This window comes from Cynocephalus volans, chromosome 7 (assembly GCF_027409185.1).
Source record: "Cynocephalus volans isolate mCynVol1 chromosome 7, mCynVol1.pri, whole genome shotgun sequence".
Taxonomy (NCBI): Eukaryota; Metazoa; Chordata; class Mammalia; order Dermoptera; family Cynocephalidae; genus Cynocephalus; species Cynocephalus volans.
The window spans coordinates 96,202,754-96,226,504 of NC_084466.1; the positions used below are offsets into that span (position 1 = coordinate 96,202,754).

At 37.5% G+C, this 23,751-nt stretch overlaps 1 protein-coding gene across 1 annotated transcript in view; it reads left to right on the plus strand.

Annotated features, from left to right (window-relative positions):
- CFAP70 (cilia and flagella associated protein 70) overlaps nucleotides 1-21,880 on the plus strand; it is a 105,074-nt gene extending 83,194 nt beyond the window's left edge. Inside the window, exons 26-28 of the mRNA XM_063102963.1 lie at nucleotides 2,693-2,794; nucleotides 20,110-20,157; nucleotides 21,773-21,880. Coding sequence (XP_062959033.1) covers nucleotides 2,693-2,794; nucleotides 20,110-20,157; nucleotides 21,773-21,853 — 231 coding nt within the window. The 3' untranslated portion in view covers nucleotides 21,854-21,880. The remainder of the gene's footprint in view (nucleotides 1-2,692; nucleotides 2,795-20,109; nucleotides 20,158-21,772) is intronic.
- Nucleotides 21,881-23,751: the final 1,871 nt, after the last annotated feature.

Here is a 23,751-nt window from a genome sequence, read left to right on the forward strand (position 1 = left end):
AATAAAAGGCACCCAAATTGGAAAAGACAAAGACAAATTGTCACTTTGCAGATGACATGATCCTATATATAGAAAAACCAATAACCTCTACCAAAAAATTCCTAGAGCTCATAAACTAATTTAGTAAAGTTTCAGGATACAAAATCAATACACAAAAATGACTAGGGTTCTTATTCACCAACAACGAACAAGCAGAAAAAGACATCAAGAAAGCAAACCAATTTACAATAGCTACCAAAAGAATAAAATACCTAGGAATAAATTTAACCAAAGAGGTGAAATATTTCTACTACAAAACACTGCTGAAGGAAATTAAAGAGAATACCAAAAGACATAAAGACATTCCATGTTCATGGATTGGAAGTATTAACTTTGTGAAAATGTCCATACTACCCAAAGCAATCTACAGATTCAGTGCAATCCCCATCAAAATACCAATGACATTCTCCACAGAAATAGAAAAAAAAAAAATCCTAAAATGCATATGGAACAACAAAAGACCCTAAATAGCCAAACCAATCCTGAGGGGAAAAAAAACCCAGAGGCATTACACTACCTGACTTCAAACTATACTACAAAGCTATAGTAACCAAAACAGCATGGTACTGGCATAAAAACAGACACATGAACCCGTGGAACAGAATAGAGAACCCAGAAATCAGCCCACACACTTACAGACAACTGATCTTCAACAAAGGCACCAAGAGCATACATTGGGGAAAAGATAGCTTCTTCAGTAAATGGTGCAAGGAAAATTGGATATCCATGTGTAGAAGAGTGAAACTAAGACCCATACCTCTCACCATAAACCAAAATCAACTCCAAATGGATTAAAGACCTGAAACTATAAAACTCCTAGAAGAAAATATAGGAGAAACACTTAAGGATGTAGGACTGGGCAAAGACTATATGAATAAGACCCCAAAAGCTTAAGCAACAAAAGAAGAAATAAACACATGGGATTATATCAAACTAAAAAGCTTCTGCACAGCAAAGGAAACAATCAACAGAGTGAAAAGACAACCTACAGAATTGCAGAAAATATCTGCAATCTATACATCCAACAAGGGATTAATATCTGGAATTTACAGGGAACTCAAACAACTTTAAAGTAAAAAACCAAATAATCCAATTAAAAAATGGGGAAAAAAGCTGAATAGACATTTTTCAAAGGAAGACATACAAATGGCCAATGGGTATGTGAAAAAATGTTCAACATCAGTAATCATCAGGGAAATGCAAATTTAAACCATATTGAGATACCATGTCACTCCAGCTAGACTGGCTATTATCAAAAAGACTGAAAATAACAAAGGCTGGTCAGGATGTGGAGAAAAGGGAACTCTTCTACACTGTTGGTGGGACTGTAAATTAGCACAGCCACTATGGAAAACAGTATGGAGTTTTCTCAAACAACTACAGATAGATCTACCATACAATCCAGCAATTCCACTTCTGGGTATATACCCAAAGGAATGGAAATTATCATGTCAAGGGATACCTGCACTACCATGCTCCTCACAGCCCTATTTACAATAGTCAAGATATGGAACCAACCTAAATGTCCTTTGATGGATGACTGGAAGGAAAATGTGGTATATGTACTCAGTGGAATACTATTCAGCCCTAAAAAAGAATGAAATTCTGCCATTCTCAGCAACATGAATGAGCTTGGAGAAAATTATGTTAGGTGAAATAAGCCATGTACAGAAAGAGACATACCACATGCGCTCACTCATAAGTGAGAGAAAAAAAAGAACGTGACAAAGAAAGACCACAATAGCACATTGAACTTATAGAAGGAGAGAACAGATCTTTCCACTAGAAAGAGGGAAGGGGAGGGAGGTAAGGGAGAAAATGGTAAATGGACACAAAGCATAATTAGGATTTGTAATGAAGAACATGCTAACAATATTGATTTGATCATCATATATTGTACACAAATACTGATAGCCAACTCTGTACCCCATAAATATGTCTAATCAATTATGTCTTAATTAAAAAATACATGAAAAAAAAAAAAAAAAGGAACATACCCAAATGCCAAAAACTGTTATCTTTTAGAGATAGGAGAATGGGTGATTTTTTCACTTCTTTATATGTTTATATATTTTCAAAATAGTCCACAAACTATTTTTCATTCAATGAAATTGTTTTATAACTTTTTAAAAAATCACAATTCAGGTACACCGAATCAGAACAGCCCTGAATAGTTCCATAAGGCAAGCACAGGAAAGGTTTTTTTTATAGGGGATTTCCATGAAAGATTATTCTTGGAGGCAGTTCATTGCGCAGAAATCCTGAATTGAAAACCCATTCTAGTTGTTTAGCACATTAAAGTACTTACAGCTGAGAGATGTTGAAGGCCGGAAGATACTGACTTCAGTTATTATCCTTTTATTGAAACATCAAGTGGTTTGAACTTTAGCAGGTGTGAGACTCCACTTTAAAGCCTTAGCTTTAATTACTTCATTTTCTTTCACAGTTCGTATATTGTACCACCACATAAAATTTTGTTTGAAGAAAGAGTTCTGATGCTAAAAATAAAAAGTTGAAAAATCACTGGTGTAGGCCATGTATACCAATATTACTTAAAAATAATGATTTCAGCTCATTATTTTTCAGCTGACTCCAGCTTGCTGAAGCGAAAACTACTTTGACTTAAACTCACACGTCTCCCTTTTCTGCCAAGCTGGAGGAGCTCACGGAGGCTGAGGATGCACTCTCTGAAGCCAATGCGTTGAACAACTACAGTGCTGAAGTGTGGGCATATCTGGCTCTGGTCTGCCTGAAGGTGAGTGTTTATTATCCTTACAAAATGCCCTTTTAGGGCATAAAGGTGAGGGACCACATAAGCAAGAGACAGTGAATGGCCATTAACACATGATAACTGAAGTTTGATAAGCTCTAGATTTGGTCATTGTACTGATGACAAAGGAAAAGCCAACTCTGGGCATCCTTTACTTGGAATGTGCTTAAAAGTCATATACTCAGGTGTGTTTTGCTGGAAAGGAAGTTCTAAAAATGGGAGCAATATTGTATCAGAACATAAACCAGGTCAAGGATCAGCAAAGGGGTTGCTCTACTAGTCTTTCTCAATCATTTCTTCCTGTTGAACTGCTGGCTGAGAGTGCTTATCTTTGAAATTGGGTGGGGAAATTGGGTGGGGGATATTATGGGAGTTTGTGATAGGTGCTTTACCTGTTAAAAAAAATAACCTTCATATAGTTAGACTTAAATAACTTGCACATCAGTCTAAGATCAAATTGGTAATAATGAGAGCAGCCCTCAGTTTTCCATTGGCCAACATGACACCAAATTGATAGAGAGTATTATGATTATGAGAAATGAACAAAATGAAAACTACTGGATTTTCACTTTGGAGTAAATATCCCAAATATCACTATGAGAAATCCCTGAGTTCTCACCCCAGCTCTGTTCCACTTAGCTGTGAGATCCAGGCCAAGTCACTTAACCTTACTGGGCCTCAGTTTACTCGTCTTTAAACTAAAGGGTTCGGTATGGAAGATCTTGATATACTTCTCTCTGAAACTGACAGATGAAATAGGGGGAAAAAATAAGGATATATACAGATATATAACCCAATTAACAGAGGCGAGTTCAAACACCAATGCAGAACTCTGCACTTAACAATTAGAGGACACATTTTATTTACTTTTTATCTTTTCTCATTTCCCTAACAATTAGAAGTCACATTTTTTCCAAGTACAAATGAGTTATTCATAAAAGTTGATCACATGCTAGACCTCAAAGAGAGGTTCAACAGATACGTTCAGATCATACTGAAGTAAGATTTAAAATGAACAACTATAATATAGGCCAAAAGACTCATATACATTTGAAACTTAAAACATACTTGCAATAAATTCATGGGTCAAAGTGGAAATCATACAGCAACTTCAAGTATGAGATCTTATGCTAGGTAGAATCCTAAAGATGTGTCCCTACCCCAAGATTATTCCATCAAACACTACTCTAAAGTGTTTAGGGATTTTGTATATGTAAGTAAATTCCCAAATAGTTGACCTTAGAATTCAGAGATTATCTGGGTGGGCCTGACACAATCAGGTGAATTTTCTAAAAGCACAGAGTATTCTTGGGGAGGGCTTGGGAGCGGGGAGGCAGAAAAGGAAGTCAGAGACATTTGAAGCACAGGAAGCAGTCAACACACCACTGCTGTCTTGAAGATAGAGAAAGACCACATGTCAAGGAATGTGGATGGCCTCTGGAAGCTAACAGCAGTTCCTGCTGAGAGCCAGCAAAGAAATAGGAATCTTCATCCTACATATACAAGGAACTGAATTTTACCAACAACGTAAATCAGCCTGGAAGTAGATTCTTCTCCACAGCTTTCAGATAACAGCCCAGCCCAGATGATACCTCTGTTTTGCTTTGTAAGACCCTAAGCAGAGAACCAGTTGGACAGAGCCAGACTTCTGATCTGTGGAAAATGTGATATGATATATGGCTATTGTTTTTAAGCCATTAAGTGTGTGGTGATTTGTTGCATAGCCATAGAAAACTAATACAGGCCTTGTAGATTTTTATAATAAAGGCCACCACTTAATTAAGCTTTCACGTCCACACCTTTTGCAATGTGATGTTGCCACTCCCTCCTAGCAAAAGATGAAGTCTCTTTCTCATCTCTGCACCCCCTTGAATCTGAGCTGAACTTGTGACTTGCTTTGACCAGGAGGCTATGATGGAAGTGACATTTTGTGAATTCTCAGAGGCTACGCCTTTGGAGGCCCTGTATCAATTGCTGTTGCTCTCTTGAAATTCTGGGACTACCATGCTGTGAAGAAGCCCAGTTTAGCCTGTAGCAGGCTTGAAGTTCACATGGAGGGGAATTGAACCAACCCAACCAACACCAATTGCTATATGGGTACAAGTGTCCAAGGCTACCTTGGACACTCCAGCCCTAGCTAAATCGTCAGATGACAATAACTGCATGAGTGACCTCAAGAAAGACCAGCCCAAAATTGCTCACAGAATTTTTGAGAAATAGTATATTGTGTTTTAAGCCATTACGTTTTGGGGTGGTATGTTATTTTTCAGTAGATAAATGAAATGAGACTGAATAAAAACAAAGCTATTATATATTAGAACTATAGGATAAAATTAAAGCAATATATAGAGGGTATTTTATAGCTTCAGATACATATGTTAGAAACAAAGATTGAAAATCAATAAATTAATCACTTAATGAAGAAAGTAATAAAGGGAGAACATGGAAACCCAAAGAAGTGATAATTGAGAAAATGATAAGGAGTAGAAATAAATTAAAATTTAAAAAAGAAGATAATAGGATTAACAAAATCATGAGCTGGTTTTTTTTTTTTTTTTTTTTAAGTGATTTCATGTTTATTTCCTTTACTAAATTATGAACTCCACAACAATCAGGAAACATATATTGAGGGCCTGCTTTGTACCAGGTTCTGGAGATACAGGAATAAATTAGGATACAATACTAAGTAAATTAATTATATAGTATTTGTAAGAACCCAAATGCCCCAAGGGATCACACCATGATCACATAAGCCCTTCTCGGCTGCACCCCATCATGGCGCTGGTTGCCCTTCTCTTCCGCATTCTCCTTCCCGCCGGCGTGAATCGCACGCCAATCACCTCCCCGCCAAGCCCCATGCGGTATGCTAAGTAGGGATTGCATTTTAAACCAATCAGCTTTCCCTTAAAGCCCTATATATATGTGTGTGTGCTGCCTAATAAAGCGAGCTCTGTCCGGTGGATCGTCGACTGGTGTCGACTGTCCTTTTCAGTATTAATATACATATAATAATTGTATGTTATTAATACATAATTAACAAATGAATCCCTGCTCTCAAGGAACTCACAATTTTTTTTTTTCTTAATTTTATTATGTTGATATACAATGTGGTTGATTATTGTGGCCCATTACCAAAACCCCCCTCCCTCCTTCCGCTCCCCCCACCCACCCAACAATGTCCTTTCTGTTTGCTTGTCGTATCGACTACAAGGAATTGTATTTGTTATGTCTTCTTCCCCCCACCCCCGGTTTTTTTTTTGTGTGTGTGTGTGTGTGTGTGTGAATTTATTAACTTATTTTTAGCTCCCACCAATAAGTGAGAACATGTGGTATTTCTCTTTCTGTGCCTGACTTGTTTCACTTAATATAATTCTCTCAAGGTCCATCCATGTCATTGGAAATGGCAGTATTTCATTCGTTTTTATAGCTGAGTAGTATTCCATTGTGTAGACATACCACATTTCCCATATCCACTCATCCGATGATGGACATTTGGGCTGGTTCCAACTCTTGGCTATTGTAAAGAGTGCTGCGATGAACATTGGGGCACAGGTATACCTTCGACTTAATGATTTCCATTCCTCTGGGTATATTCCCAACAGTGGGATAGCTGGGTCATATGGTAGATCTATCTGCAATTGTTTGAGGAACCTCCATACCATTTTCCATAGAGGCGGCACCATTTTGCAGTCCCACCAACAATGTATGAGAGTTCCTTTTTCTCCACAACCTCGCCAGCATTTATCGTTCAGAGTCTTTTGGATTTTAGCCATCCTAACTGGGGTGAGATGGTATCTCAGTGTAGTTTTGATTTGCATTTCCCGGATGCTGAGTGATGTTGAGCATTTTTTCATATGTCTGTTGGCCATTTGTGTATCTTCCTTAGAGAAATGCCTACTTAGCTCCTTTGCCCATTTTTTAATTGGGTTGCTTGTTTTTTTCTTGTAAAGTTGTTTGAGTTCCTTGTATATTCTGGATATTAATCCTTTGCCAGATGTATATTTTGCAAATATTTTCTCCCACTCTGTTGGTTGTCTTTTAACTCTGTTAATTGTTTCTTTTGCTGTGCAGAAGCTCTTTAGTTTGATATAATCCCATTTGTTTATTTTTCCTTTGGTTGCCCGTGCTTTTGGGGTCATATTCATGAAGTCTGTGTCCAGTCCTATTTCATGAAGTGTTTCTCCTATATTTTCTTTAAGAAGTTTTATTGTTTCAGGGTGTATATTTAATTCTTTAATCCATGTTGAGTTGACTTTAGTGTATGGTGAAAGGTATGGGTCTAGTTTCATTCTCCTGCATATTGATATCCAGTTTTCCCAGCACCATTTGCTAAAGAGGCAGTCTCTTCCCCAGTGTATAGGCTTGGTGCCTTTGTCAAAGATCAGATGGCTGTAGGTGTGTGGGTTGATTTCTGGATTCTCTATTCTATTCCATTGATCAGTGTGTCTGTTTTTATGGCAGTACCATATTGTTTTGGCTATTATAGCTTTGTAATATAGTTTAAAGTCAGGTAGTGTTATGCCTCCAGCTTTATTTTTTTATTTTTTTGGTCATGATTGCTTTGCCTATGCGTGGTCTTTTGTTATTCCATTTAAATGTCTGGATAGTTCTTTCCATTTCTGAGAAAAATGTCATTGGAATTTTGATGGGGATTGCATTGAATTTGTATATCACTTTGGGTAGTATGGACATTTTCACTATGTTGATTCTTCCAATCCAAGAGCATGGGATATCTTTCCATCTTCTTGTATCCTCTCTAATTTCTCTCAGCAGTGGTTTGTGGTTCTCATTATAGAGATTTTTCACATCCTTGGTTAACTCAATTCCTAAGTATTTTATTTTTTTGGTGGCTATTGTAAATGGGCAGGCTTTCTTGATTTCTCTTTCTGCATGTTCACTATTGGAGAATAGAAATGCTACTGATTTTTGTGTGTTGATTTTGTATCCTGCTACTGTGCTGAAATCATTTATCACCTCCAAGAGTTTTTTTTTTTTTTTTTTCCCATGACCGGCACTCAGCCAGTGAGTGCACTGGTCATTCCTATATAGGATCCAAACCCGCGGCGGGAGCGTTGCCGTGCTCCCAGCGCAGCACTCTACCGAGTGCGCCACGGGCTCGGCCCTCCAAGAGTTTTTTTGTAGAGGCATTAGGCTGTTTGATGTATAGGATCATGTCATCTGCAAACAGGGACAGTTTGACTTCATCTTTTCCAATCTGGATGCCCTTTATTTCCTTCTCTTCTCTGATTGCTCTGGCTAGTACTTCCAAGACTATGTTGAATAGGAGTGGTGAGAGTGGGCATCCTTGTCTAGTTCCTGTTCTTAAAGGAAAAGCTTTCAGCTTTTCCTGATTCAGGATGATATTGGCACTGGGTTTATCATATATGGCTTTAATTACATTGAGATACTTTCCCTCTATACCTAACTTATAGAGGGTCTTTGTCATGAATGAGTGTTGAATTTTATCAAATGCTTTTTCAGCATCTATAGAGATGATCATATGAGCCTTGTGTTTGATTTTATTAATTTGGTGTATGACATTTATTGATTTGCGTATGTTGAACCAACCTTGCATCCCTGGGATGAATCCCACTTGATCGTGGTGAATAATTTTACGTATGTGTTGCTGTATTCTGTTTGCTAGTACTTTATTGATGATTTTTGCATCTATATTCATCAAGGATATCGGCCTGTAGTTGTCTTTTTTGGTTATATCTTTACCTGGTTTTGGTATTAGGATGATGTTTGCTTCATAGAATGAGTTTGGGAGATTTGCGTCTGTTTCAATCTTTTGGAATAGTTTGTAAAAAATCGGTGTCAATTCCTCTTTGAATGTTTGGTAAAATTCTGCTGTGAATCCATCTGGTCCTGGGCTTTTCTTTGTTGGGAGCCTTCTGATAACAGCTTCAATCTCCTTTATTGTTATTGGTCTGTTCAGATTTTCTACATCTTCATGGCTCAGTTTTGGTAGCTTGTCTGTGTCCGGAAATTTATCCATGTCCTCCAGATTTTCAAACTTGTTGGTGTATAGTTGTTTATCGTAGTCTCGAATGATTCCTTGTATTTCAGATGAATCAGTTGTAATATCACCTTTTTCATTTCTAAATTTTGTTATTTGAATCTTCTCTCTTCTTTTGTTAGCCATGCTAATGGTTTGTCAATTTTATTTATCTTTTCAAAAAACCAACTTTTTGATTCATTGATCTTTTGTATTGTTTTTTGCGTTTCAATTTCATTCAGTTCTGCTCTGATCTTAATGATTTCTTTCCGTCTGCTAACTTTAGGTTTGGATTGTTCTTGTTTTTCTAGTTCTTTAAGGTGAAGTGTTAGGTTGTTCACTTGCCATCTTTCCATTCTTCTGAGGTGAGCATTTAATGCAAGAAATTTCCCCCTTAATACTGCTTTTGCAGTATCCCACAGGTTTTGGTATGATGTATCATTATTTTCATTAGTTTCAATAAATTTTTTGATTTCCTGCTTGATTTCTTCTTGGACCCATATGTCATTAAGTAGAATGCTGTTTAATTTCCATGTGTTTGTATAGTTTCCAGAATTTTGTTTGTTATTGATTTCTAGTTTTAATCCATTATTCTCTGAGAAAATACATGGGATAATTCCAATTTTTTGAATTTGTTGAGACTTGACCTAATATGTGATCTATCCTGGAGAATGATCCATGTGCTGATGAGAAGAATGAATATTCTGAGGCTGTTGGATGGAATGTTCTGTAGATATCTACTATGCCCAATTGTTCTGTAGTATTGTTTAGATCTTATGTTTCTCTGCTGATTCTTTGCCTAGATGATCTGTCCAATATTGACAGTGGGGTGTTCAGGTCCCCTGCTATTATGGTATTAGTGTCTATTTCCTTCTTTACGTCTAATAGAGTTTGTTTTATAAATCCGGCTGCTCAAAAATTGGGTGTGTACATATTTATGATTGTTATGTCTTCTTGATGGATCAGTCCTTTTATCATTATGTAGTGTCCCTCATTGTCTCTTTTTATGGTTTTTAGTTTAAAGTCTATTTTGTCAGATATAAGAATAGCTACTCCAGCTCGTTTTTCTTTTCTGTTTGCATGGTAAATCTTTTTCCATCCTTTCACTCTTAGTCTATGTGAGTCTTTATGGGTGAGGTAGGTCTCTTGAAGGCAGCATATAGTTGGGTCCTCCTTTTTAATCCAGTCAGCCAGTCTGTGTCTTTTGATTGGGGAATTTAAGCCTTTTACATTAAGAGTTGTTATTGAATAGTGTTGATTTAATCCTAGCATTTTATTAATTGTTGTTTGGTTGTCTTAGGTGTCTTTTGTTCCTTGCTTTCTGATTTACTGTTTGTTTTCTGTGTTTGTTGGTTCCTTACGTTGTAGATAGCCTTTTTGTTTGTTTGTTTTCTCTTCATGAATGTCATTTTTATTATACTAGTGGGTTTTGATTTTTCTTGGGTTTTTATGGTAGTGGTAGTTATTTTTCAGGAACCAAACCCAGTACTCCCTTGAGGATTTCTTGTAAGGGTGGTCGTGTGGTGGTGAACTCCTGCAGTTTTTGTTTGTCTGAGAAATATACTATTTGCCCTTCATTTCAGAAGGATAGCCTTGCAGGGTAGAGTATTCTTGGCTGACAATCTCTTTCTTTTAGTATTTTGAATGTATCATCCCATTTCTTTCTGGCTTTTAGGGTTTGTGATGAAAAGTCTGATGTTAGCCTGATTGGGGCTCCCTTATAGGTGATTTGACACTTCTCTCTTACAGCTTTTAAGATTCTCTCTTTGTCTCTCAGTTTTGCCAATTTGACTATAACCTGTCTTGGAGAAGACCTTTTTGGGTTGAATATGTTTGGAGATCGTTGAGCTTCCTGGATCTGAAGATCTGTGATTTTTCCTATACCTGGGAAGTTTTCTGCCACTATTTTGTTGAATATGTTTTCAATGCAATCTCCTTTTTCCTCCCCTTCTGGAATACCCATGACTCAGATATTTGATCGCTTAAGGTTGTCTGATATCTCTCTCAGATTTTCTTCAATGCCTTTGATTCTTTTTTCTTTTTTTTTTTGTCTGCTTGTGTTATTTCAAGGAGCCCATCTTCAAGTTCAGAGGTTCTCTCTTCAACTTCCACAAGCCTGCTGGTTAAACTCTCTATTGTGTTTTTTTTTTTTTCGCTGAATAACTTCTTCAGTTGGCAAGTTCTGCTACATTTTTTTTCAGCGCATTGATTTCCTTGTACATTTCCTCTTTCAGGTCCTGTATACTTCTCCTCATTTCATCATGATATCTAGCTGAGTTTTCTTGTATCTCATTCAGTTTCCTTAGAATTATCACTCGAAATTCCTTTTCAGTCATTTCAAGGGCTTCTTGTTCTATAGGATCTAGAGCTTGAGATTTATTATCTTTTGGTGGTGTACTTTCTTGATTTTTCATATTTCTGGTATCTTTTCTTTGATGTTTATTCATTGTTGCAGGGGGTTTCACAGTCCACATGCTTGACACTATTGACTGACTAAGATGTTGCTGTGGTTGCCAATTTGTTATGGCTACCTCAGTGACTACTCAGTTGGCCACTAGTGCCTTGTGTGTGTGGTTGCCTCGGGTCTTGGGCCTCTCCAGGGAGCCACCTCCCTGGTCAGTTTGGAGTCTGCTGGGTGACAGGGCGGTACCGCAGGGTGTCGCTCCTGCCGCTGCCGCTTCCCTCGCTGCTGCTGCTTCCCCCGCTGCTGCTGCTGGCGCCGGTGCTGCCCATGCTGCTGCTGCCGCCGCCAGTTCCTCCATGCTGCCACTGACACCGCTTCTACCACTGCTGCTGCTGCTGAGGGCGCTGCTGCCGCCGCTGCCACTGCCTCCGGCTCCTCTGCTGCTGCCGCTGCCGCCGGTTCCTCCGCTGCTGCTGGTTCCTCCGCTCGGTGCACTCGTTGTGGCCTGGGGCGCCCGCTCCGCTGTCATCTCAGCCATCACTCAGAGGTCGTCGCGCTCGGGCCGGCCTCACGCTCCGCGGGCGCTGCAGGCAGGTGCACGCGGTGCGGCTCCCTATTCCACAATTCTTTTGGCGTACTTAGTTTCTGAGGCTAGGAATTTCAAAGTCCAGGGAACACAGCTGGTAGGTCTTCCTTGCATCTATCCAGAGCACTCCCGACTGCCTCAGAAGTCCATAAGTATTTCACACCACATTTCTTTAGGGTTGGAGACTGGGAAGTCCAAGGTCGAGGGTCACATCTGGTGAGGGCCTTCTTGCTGAGGAATCTCTGCAGAGTCCTTGGTGTCATTCTACAAGGTCAGCATCACCTGGCAATCCTGGCATTATTTTGCTTGTGGCAGCATTACTCCTATATCTGCCTCCATCTACACGTGGCCTTCTTCAGTGTAACTCCTCTGTTTTGTTTGTTTTTTAGCATCTGCATTTAAAAAAAATTTTTAATTGATCCATTGTACGTGTCAGATTGTATGGGGTACAATCTGATGTTTTGATACTTGTATGTTGTATAATAATCAGGTCAGGGTAGTTAATATATCTATCCCTTCATGCATTTATCATTTATTTGTGGCAAAACCACTCAAAAGACTCCCTTCTAGCTGTTAACCATAGTGACCCTACTGTGTAATAGTACACCAGAAATTATTCCTCCAGTTCATAATTTTGTACCCATAGGCCAGGCTCTCCCTGTTCTCCCTAACATTCTTTTTAATGGCTGAATAGTATTCCATTGTGTATATATACCACATTGCTTTTATCCATTCATCCATGGTTGGACAGTTAGGTTGATTTCATATCTTGGCTATTGTACGTAGAGCTGCAATAAACATGGAAGTGCAGATATCTCTTCAACATAATGACTTCATTTCCTTTGGGTACATACCCAGTAGTGAGACTGAACTACTATGGTACCTATGGTAGTTCTATTTTTAATTTTTTGAGGAACCTCCATACTGTTTTCCATATTGACTGTATTATTTTACACTCCCACTAACAGTGTGCTTATGTTCCCTTTTCTCCACCTCCTTGCCAACACTTGTTTTCTTTTGTCTTTTTGATAATAGACATTCAAACTGGAGTGAGGTGGTATCTCATTGTGGTTTTTGATTTGCATTTTCCTGATAATTAGTGATGTTGAGCATTTTTTCATCTACGTCTTCTTTTGAGAAATGTCTGTTAAGATCCTTGCCCATTTCTCAATTGGGCTATTTGTTTTTTTCTGTTGAGTTGTTTAAATTCCTTACATGTTCTTGATATTGACCCCTTGTCAGATGTATAGTTTACAAATATTTTTTCCCATTCTATAGATTGTCTCTTAACTCTGATAACAGTTTCCTTTGATGTGCAAAGGCTTTTTAGTTTGATGTAATCCCACTCGTCTATTTTTGCTTTTATTGCCTGTGATTTTGAAGTCTTATATAAGAAATCCTTGCCTAGCCCTGTGTCATGGATCATTTCCCCTATATTTTCTTCTAGTAATTTGATAGTATTGGGTTTTACATTTAAATCTTTAATCCATTTTGAAATGATTTTTGTATATGGTGAGAGGTAAGTGTCTAGTCTCATTTTTCTGCATGTGGATATCCAGTTTTCCCAGCACCATTTACTGAAGAGGCTGTCTTCCCCAATATGTATTCTTGGCACCTTTGTCAAAGATCAGTTGAATAAAGGTGCATGAATTTATTCCTGGGCTCTCTATTCTATTCCACTGGTCTATGTGTCTGTTTTTATGCTAGTACCATGTAGTTTTGGTTATTGTAGCTTTGTAGTATAGTTTGAAGTCAGATAGTGTGATACCTCCAGATTTGTTCATTTTTCTCAGGATTTCTTTGGGTATTTGGGGTCCTTTTAGGCTCCATATGAATTTTATGATTGTTTTTTCTATTTCAGTGAAGAATGTCATTGCTATTTCAGTAGGAATTGCATTAAATGTGTAGATTGCTTTGGGTAGAATAGCCATTTTAACAATTTTAGTTCTTCCAGTCCTTGAACGTGGGACATTTTAACATTTGTTTATGTCCTCTTCAATTTCTTTCTTCTAAGTGTTATAGTTTTCATCATAGAGGTCATTCACCTCCTTGGAGACTGAATGAAAATCATGGGCTAAATTCAATACCCACTCATGATTTAAAAAATAAAAAAGCAAACTAGCTTTTATAAAATCTGAAAATATGTCTTCCAAAATGTATACTATTATATGAAATAGTGAAAAGTCAGAAGCATCCCTTCTGAAGTCAGGAACAAGACAAGGATACCTATTATCATCACTTACATCCTACACTATATGGGAGGTTCCGTCAAGGAACTAACACACATTTATACACACACACAAGGAACTGGATGTAAAAGGATTAGGTAGAAACACAAGAAAATCTACAAACAAATTGAAAGATGTGATAAAAGGGATCAGTACCAAAAGGGTAGCCAAAAAATGATGGTAGACAAAAAATGATGGGGGCAGGGTTTGGGAACAGGGTAGGTAGGGAGAGGGGTGGAAGCAAAACTTCTCAATGTTTAGCTATATCCTTTTGATTTTTGAATCATATAATGTATTTTATATTCAATAAATATTAACACAAAGTAGATTTGGCAAGGTTCCTGGATAAAAGACCAATATAAAAAATCAGTATCGTTAAAATCAGATATCACCAAAAACAAGCAATTTGAAAGTCTAATTTTAAAAATCCTATTTCAAGACATTTGTGGAGAAAATTATAAAACTTTATTATAAAAGGAGATCTAATAGTTAGAGAGATATACCATGTCCATAGGCAAGAAACTTTGATAACATAAAGATGAAATTATCCCTAAATTAATATCTAAATTTAGTGCAATTCCAATAAAAATAATAACATAGTTTTTTAAGGAACTTGAGATAAATCCTAAACTTCACTTAGCTGAATAAAGGCCAAAAAATAGCTATAGCAATATGGAAAGAGGAATAAAGAGGGAGGGTTTTTCTACTCAATACCAAGCCTAATTACGAAGCTCTAATAGTTAAAACTCAATGGTATTAGTGTAGTTTATTAGTTTGTTTTCTGTCACTTATAACTCAATACCTGAAACTGGGTAATTCACAAAGAAATGAAATTTATTTCTATAGTTTTGGGAGGCTAGAAAGTCCACAGTCCAAGGGCACATCCAGTGAGGGCTGTCTTCTTGGCGAGGACTGTCCTGTGGCAACTCAGGGTATCACGTGGTGAGTGTGGCATGAGCATTTTAACGTGCTCACTTGCTCTTATAAAGCCACCAGTGCCCTTCTTGTAACAATCCACTAGGCCACTAATCCATTACTCCATGAATGGATTAATCTATTTATGAGAGCACGGTTCTCACAATCTAATCACCTAAAGGCCCCATCTTTCAACACTGCCACATTGTAGATCAATTCTTTCAGATGAGCTTTGAAGGGGACAAACAGTCAACCCATATCATGTAGGAATAGAGAAATGGAACAGAATTGATAGACATATAAGTTTCACATATATATGAAAACTTAGGTTTTGATTAGATTTTAAAATATTTGGGATTTTCTAGGAATTTGCCCTGAAGCTTATCCTCCAACAATTCAAAAATGCATTGCACAATGTTATTTATTGAAGCATTATAGCAATTGCAAAATATTGGAAATAAACTAATGTCCATACATAGGATGATGTTTAAATAAACTACTGTATAACCACGTAATAGAGCTAAAAAAATTATGAGGATAATCTGTATGAACTCATGTGGAGTGTTTCCAGGATACATTGTTAGGTGAAAAAGTAAAGTGGAAGATTATACCACCTTTTGTATATGAAAGAAGGAAAAATAAAAAATATATACACAAATTGCTCTTTCGTTCAAAAAGAAACACAGGAAAGGTAAACCAGAAATTAATGAGAATAGGTTCTATAGGATGTGAGTGGGCATGGGGTAGAAAGAGGGAGGAAATGAGGGGAGTGACATTCTGTCATTGTACCTTTTTGTAGAATTCTGACTTTTGAGACCATAATAATGTTTCGTTTAAAAAAAGAGAGAGAAAGAAAAGAAATAAAATCAGCAAAAAATGGGGAGGCCACATAATTGAATACGAACAGAAACAAAACTATTTCAAATGAATAACCTAATCACACTGAAGGTGGAAAAACTAACTCAGGATGCTTTTGAAAACATTCTTTGAAATATATACTAATATACACTATATATCAGGCAAAAGAGAAAAAACCTTTATACAAACTTTGGAATCTAATTTGTAAGCTTCTTTTTTGCATAGGCATGAGTTAGCAGTTCTGAAATTATTAAATATTCTATGATTTACTAAATAAATGTTTATATTGTGGATAATGGGAGCCATGCTTTCCCCCATCAGAGAACGGAGTTACAGATATGAAAACGGAGGATGGAAATGTAATTGTATTGGTGGATTAGAATTGGAGATACTGACATGATAGCTCATTGGTTTGATAAAATAGATGTAGATATATACATATATATAGAAATATATGTGTGTGTATATATAGAATATTATATGTGCGTGTGTATATATATATTTCTATTAAAAATAAATCGTGGAGGGGCCATGAGCGTGTGTAGTGCTCAGGTCTTAGTTTCTAAATCCATTATAAGGAACAAGGGCATTTGTCTGGTTTAAAAAAAAAAAAAAAGGTAGGGAAGCAGGCAGAGACTTCTTGGAAATGGCTGATTCCAGAACTGTAGAAAGGAAAAGATGAGTCTAGAATGTCTTGTTGAATCAGAAAGTAAAAATGCTCTAAGAAAAATTGGTTGTTCACTTGCCATCTTTCCATTCTTCTGAAGTGAGCGTTTAATGCAATAAATTTCCCCCTCAATACTGCTTTTGCAGTATCCCACAGGTTTTGGTATGATGTATCATTGTTTTCATTAGTTTCAATAAATTTTTTGATTTCCTGCTTGATTTCTTCTTGGACCCATATGTCATTAAGTAGAATGCTGTTTAATTTCCATGTGTTTGTATAGTTTCCAGAGTTTCATTTGTTATTAATTTCTAGTTTTAATCCATTGTGGTCTGAGAAGATACATGGGATAATTCCAATTTTTTTGAATTTATTGAGACTTGATTTGTGACCTAATCTGTGATCTATCCTGGAGAATGATCCATGTGCTGATGAGAAGAATGAATATTCTGAGGTTGTTGGGTGGAATGTTCTGTAGATATCTGCCAATTCCAATTGGCCTAGAGTCTTGTTTAGATCTTGTGTTTCTCTACTGATTCTTTGCCTAGATGATCTGTCTAATATTGACAGTGGGGTGTTCAGGTCCCCTGCTATTATGGTATTAGTGTCTATTTCCTTCTTTCAAACAACTTTACAAGAAGAAAACAAGCAACCCAATTAAAAAATGGGCAAAAGAGCTAAGTAGGCATTTCTGTAAGGAAGATATACAAATGGCCAACAGACATATGAAAAAATGCTCAACATCACTCAGCATCCGGGAAATGCAAATCAAAACCACACTGAGATACCATCTAACCCCAGTTAGGATGGCTAAAATCCAAAAGACTCTGAACGATAAATGCTGGCGAGGTTGCGGAGAAAAAGGAACTCTCATACATTGTTGGTGGGACTGCAAAATGGTGCAGCCTCTATGGAAAATGGTATGGAGGTTCCTCAAACAATTGCAGATAGATCTACCATACGACCCAGCTATCCCACTATATATATATACAGAGGAATATACCCAGAGGAATGGAAATCATCAAGTCGAAGGTATACCTGTTCCCCAATGTTCATCGCAGCACTCTTTACAATAGCCAAGAGTTGGAACCAGCCCAAATGTCCATCATCGGATGAGTGGATACGGAAAATGTGGTACATCTACACAATGGAATACTACTCAGCTATAAAAACGAATGAAATACTGCCATTTGCAACAACATGGATGGACCTTGAGAGAATTATATTAAGTGAAATGAGTCAGGCACAGAAAGAGAAATACCACATGTTCTCACTTATTGGTGGGAGCTAAAAATTAATATATAAATTCACACACACACACACACACAAAACCGGGGGGGTGGAGAAGATATAACAACCACAATTACTTGAAGTTGATACGACAAGGAAACAGAAAGGACATTGTCGGGGGGGGGGGAGGGAGAAGGGAGGGAGGTTTTGGTGATGGGGAGCAATAATCAGCCACAATGTATATCGACAAAATAAAATTTAAAAAAATAAAATAAAATAAATAAATAAATAAATAAAAATAAAAATAAAATTAAAAAAAAAAAAAAGAAAAATTGGGATATGTCAAAAAGATACAGGGAAAAAAATAAGACACAGGAATAGCTTAAAGAGGGTTCCCACTGGCCAAATCTGGGATAATTTGAGCAACAGAATAAATAATTGTGGAAAAGGATTTTACAAGTAAGAATCTATGAGCCCACAGTAACATAACTAAACAAATAAATAAATGGTAGAGAAAGGAAAGTTTACAGTAGTCCAACTAATAAATGTATAAGGAATTATGGAATTAGAAAGGCACACTTTGGAAACCATCATAATAATAGATTCAGTGAACAATCATCAGTGTACTATGGGTGAAAATTTAATGAATAAGAGGATACTTACATAGTATTAAAGTATCTCCCTGCAAAACACTTGTTAATTACAAAGGGGAAAATAGTATTATAGTAGAGAAACCTGGCGGATAACACTCTAAACAAATGATCAAAGTTAACATTACCAGTATTGGGATAAACAGCATTTGCTTCCTGATACAATACACTGATTGATGATTGAACACAGCATTTTTGTGGCATTTCTGTCAAAAATTCAGAACCTGATATGATCATGAGGAAACAACAGACAAACACAAATTGAGGAATATTTTACAAAATAACTGTCCTGTACTTTTAAAAAAGGCCAATTCCATGAAACACAAAGACTCAGGAACTATTCCAGATTAAAAAAACTGAGGACAGGAATAGTGAATCCAATGCATGATCCTCAATTTTATTTTGCTATAAAGGACATTATTGGGACAATTGGAAAAATCTGAATAAGGTCTGTAGACTAGATAATATATTCTATCTGTATAAATCTCCTTATTTTGATAATTGTGCTGCAGGTACATAAGAGAATATCTTTGATTTTAGAAAATATACACCGAAGTATTAAAATTGCATCATGTCTGCAATTTACTCTCAAATGTTCAGGAAAAGTTAAAGCATATATATGGATGTATATGTGTGTGAACATATATATTTACATATATACATACGCATATATTTGTATACATAGAGAAAGAAGAGAGAACTGTTCTTGTAATTTTAATCCAAAATTATGTCAAAAAGATTTTTTAAAGATACCTCATTAAGATAATGCAAATTAACACCACACTACACATTCATTAGAATAGCTTAAATCAAAAAGATAATGCCAAGTATTGACAAGGATGTGGATTAACTAGAACCCTCATACATTACTGTTAAGGTTATAAATTAGTACAACCACTTTCGAAAAAAGTTTGGTAGATTCCAAAAAAGTTAAACGTCATTTACCATATGTCCCAGCAATTCTACTTCTCTATATCTAGCCAAGAAAAATATTCTGTGGTTCTCATATTTAAACTTTGCATACTTTTACTAATTTGCTGTGTACAAACTTGTGAAGTATAATAATACATACATATTATTTCATTTAACTCCTGGAGTACTGCTTTGTGCAAGGAATATCAACTGGGAGGAGCAGATGGTGTTCTCATCTCACATCCAGATCTGTATGGAAGGGATTCCAATATCTACTTTTTCTGATGCATAGAGACGGGATAAAGTGTAATAGTTAAAAACTTGGACTCTGAAGATAGACTGCATTGTTTCAAAACCTGGGTCTTCAACTTACTAGCTTCATAACCTTGGCAAGTTATTTATCTGTGCCTAGATCTCTCTCTCTGCAAACCAGGAATGATAAATAATAGTAGTTATCACTTAGGTCTTGAGGATTAAGAATGAACATGTAAAGCATTTAAAACAACATTGACAAATGAAAACAATATAAATCACATTGTAAGTACTTTATATAAAGTGTTAACAATTATTAACAGAATGGCTTCAATTCTAAAAGGAACAAATGACTCATGGTGCTTTCAGAAAAAAATGGGAGTCCAAGCTGTCCTTAAGCTTTTTAAAATGGAGGGATTTCTTTTTTAAATATCTGCTTTTCCCTACCACTTTTCATTTTCCTTCTTCCCCTTTGAATTCAGAGGTTCTTCACTGGGAATGTGTAGAATCCTCTGCCTTAGGTAGAAGCATTTGAGGCAATATACTTCCCCCATCATAATGTTTATGACATGTCATCCTCATCAGTTACTGTACTTTTTTCAGACTGGACGACAACTGGAAGCTGAGCAGGCCTACAAGTACTCGATAAAGGTTTGACACAGATGTCTTTGTCATTTGCTTGCATCATTGGGAAACTGGGAGGCAGGTGCTGGCTTATTTCAGGACTTTAGAGCATTTCATGATGTGAATTATTTTCCTAGAGGCTTTTATCATCTTTGCCATTTCATGGGGTTGCTGGGTTTGTAATAACCCACATAATACCACAGGTGTTCTTTTTTCTACCTCTTTAGAGAGAATATGGTCTAACGGAAAGACAGTGTGAAAGTCACTCAGTCAGTCAACCTGAATTACGGTTCTGGTTTTGTCATTAACTTATTGTGCTAACCCCTCTGCGCTTCATTTTACTCCTGTGTGAAATTAAGGTGTTGGTCTAGTCCAGAAGTCAGCAAACTCTTTCTGTAAAGGGCAATACAGGAGACATTTTAGGGTTTGTGGGCCAGTCTTGTTGTAAGTACTAAACTCTGCCATTCTGAGTGCAAAAGCAAGCCATAGAAAATACATAAATGAATGGCTGGGTTCCAATAAAATTTTATTTACAAAAAACAAGAGGCAGGCTGTATTTGGCTCATGAACAATCCTTGGTCTATTCTATTAGTTATGAATTACAAGTAATTTGACTTGAAAGACAGTTGCTTAAACAATTTAGTTTTCTCTCATCTAATGAAAAGTCCAGGGTCTGTACAACAGCTCTAAAGTCATCGGGGCGGGGGCAGGTGGTTAAGTCAGTTGGTTAGAGCACTGTGTTAAAACACCAAGGTCAAGGGTTGGATCCCATTGCTGGCTAGCCACCAAAAATAAAAATAAATAAGTCATCAGGGATCCAACCTCTTTTTCTGCTCTGCCAATTACAGCATGCAGTTTCCATCCTTCATAGTTGCAAGACAGCCAATGTCACTCCAGCCACCATATCTATAATTCAGGCAAGATAAAGAACAAAAGGAGGGAAAGGAAAAAGGGACCATACTACATCTATTTCATTTCCCTTTAAAGAGCTTTCCCAGGTGTCCCACCAATGACTTCAGCATACATTTCATTGGTCACAATTGGTCATATAATTATCTCTATCTGCAAGGAAAGCAGGAAATGTGGCTTTTTAGCTGATTACATTGCTGCCCTGAAAAGAAATTAAGATTTTGTTAATAAGAGAGAATGGGTATTCAGTAGGCTACTAGATATCTCTATTACACATTTATATTTTTAAAATTCAGATCTAATATATGAGGGTACTTCAAAAGTTGATGAAAAAAAATCATATTATCTTTTAATTCTACTTTTCCATGAACTTTTTGAAACTTCGTAGGTGTATGATTCTTGTGTCTTACTGTTACTTGCCAAACATTAACCAAGAGATGTTGGTGATAATGTGAACACTTTTAAAAATAAACTTTATCAAATTATCTTACAAAAAATGTACTAGTCATAAGTTTTCACAGTATTTGATGAATTTTTACAAAGTAAACATATCCATGTAACCAGCACAATGTCCTAAGGTCTTTTAATGGAGTTTCCATGAAATAAGGAATATAAGAAAAGCCAATTCCATTCAAGGAACTTTAGCTGTGGCCCCACAAATGAGGGGTCTTCAAAGACACTTAGATATATCAGGTATGACATGTTTCCTTCCCTTTCTTCCATTCTCATGTAGCTGAAATTGAAAGATGAAGCTCTGCTAGCAGAGATCCACATGGTACAGGAGATAGTTGGCTTTGGAAATCCATCTTTCTGACATCCTTCGAGCTGAAGAATTTTCTGTATGGGACTCTGAGCTTTCTTTCTTTCCCAGAGAAAGTCTCACCATATGAAGCCTGGAGCTGGAGAACAAGAATCTTCACTATAAATAGAAACCCATGAATTTATTTCCATTGGCTATGTTACTGGATGTTTTACTTGTTGTCAGTAAACTGGATTGCAATAAAAAAAAGAACTGAGACTCAAAATTCATCAATGTGGTTCTGGAGTTAATTAAGGTATACTGAGTTATATATAGGTATATAATTATATAAAAGTAACTATACATAATTATATAATTATATATGTAAATAAAATTAAGATATAATGGGGTCCTTATTAGGGTTTCTAATGAAAGCTTATCTGATCGCCCTTGGAGGAAGTCAGCTGCTAAAGTACCTGGCCTGGTTCACTTACTGGAACTTGGGAATTAAGGCATCATTTTTCAAAGGTGGACCTAGAGGAAGACTGCTTTGCTGGGTCACTGTATTAGGGCAAAGAGCATATTAGTAGTTGTGGCCAAGCCCTTTGAAACCAACAGAGAAGCTGAAAAGAGGTCTTCGCTGAAGGTGGAGTTATTACTCTGTTTAACCAACTATTGGTATTGTAACCTAGGGTCCAGGGTCTCCTAAATGCCCAGGCAGTTGTTGCCACTAAAAAGTTCAAAACAGGAAGTAAACTAGCCATTACACTTTGTTGAGTTTCTGTTGTTGCAAGAGGCAGCAGAAGTCATGAACCATGAAATACTAGACTGACTTCAAAATATATTGGTTGAAACTGAACTAACGGCCCCAGAGTTGAACTTTGGTGACCTGCTGTCCAAGGAGGAGACAGGACCTCCACACCTATCTGTCCCTATTTTAGATGTCATGAGTCAGCCACTACAGGAAGTCTCAATTCTCCACCTGTGGGCTGTAACCCGTACTAGCTGAGGGAGCAAGGTTCAGCCCATGTGACCACTTCCTGAGGCCCAACTGTTGCCAAAGGCCACATTCCTTCCAGGTCCAAATGCAAATTTGGCAATGAACTATGTTCTATAGTCAACCAATCCAAATTGAACAAACTTGCTTCCTTCGTTTACATGAAAGCACCTAAATGAGAACTTGGGCAGGAAATCAGGTGGGAACTTTGGCTTACATGACCCTTCCTTTGTTTGGAGAGACACTGCTTTGGGAGCTATCCCTAGTGTTCTGCTTACTTGCAAGTAATAAAACCTTTTCTTTCTATCCTGGTCTTGGTTGGGCTCTCCAAGGGATGATCTCCTGGTAAAGTATCTTCATGAATCTAAACAATGCGGAACTCCTCACCACTGAGGCTGTATTCTAGGGACAGAGATGCCAAATCATACCTCACCCCTGCCCCCCTGGATCACAGCAAGAGCAGCAATAAAATTTTCCCCTCCTTTACTTTTTTAAGGTGTGATTGCCTCCATGGGCTGGAAGAATAGAAGCAAATTAGTAAACAGAGAAAAACAAAAGCAAACTCATTTACAATCCTCCTAGTCTCGGCCCCACTCGGCCCCAACGCTCCCTCTGTCATGAAGTTTTCCTGAGGACGTATCAGGTTCACCTTCTCTGCTCTGCCTGCACAGCGCCCAGACCGCCCCCAACTGGCTTCTCTGGTGGAACCTCGCCGTCTCCCCTCCAGACCGTGAGCTCCCTCAGGCAGGGACCGCGCCCTTTCATATTTGCGTTCTCAGTACTGCTCCTCGGCCCTAACGGGTGCTCAAAATACGAATGGAGGACGGACGGACTTGTAGGCACTCAGCACCTCTCTCGGCGCGCCTAGGGCGCTCCCAGCACCCGGCTCCCCAGCAGGGCCTCACGGACCAGCAGGGATCGCGTCGCCACCCGCACGCGACCACAACTGAAGGGCGGCTCCTTCGCCCCAGCTTAA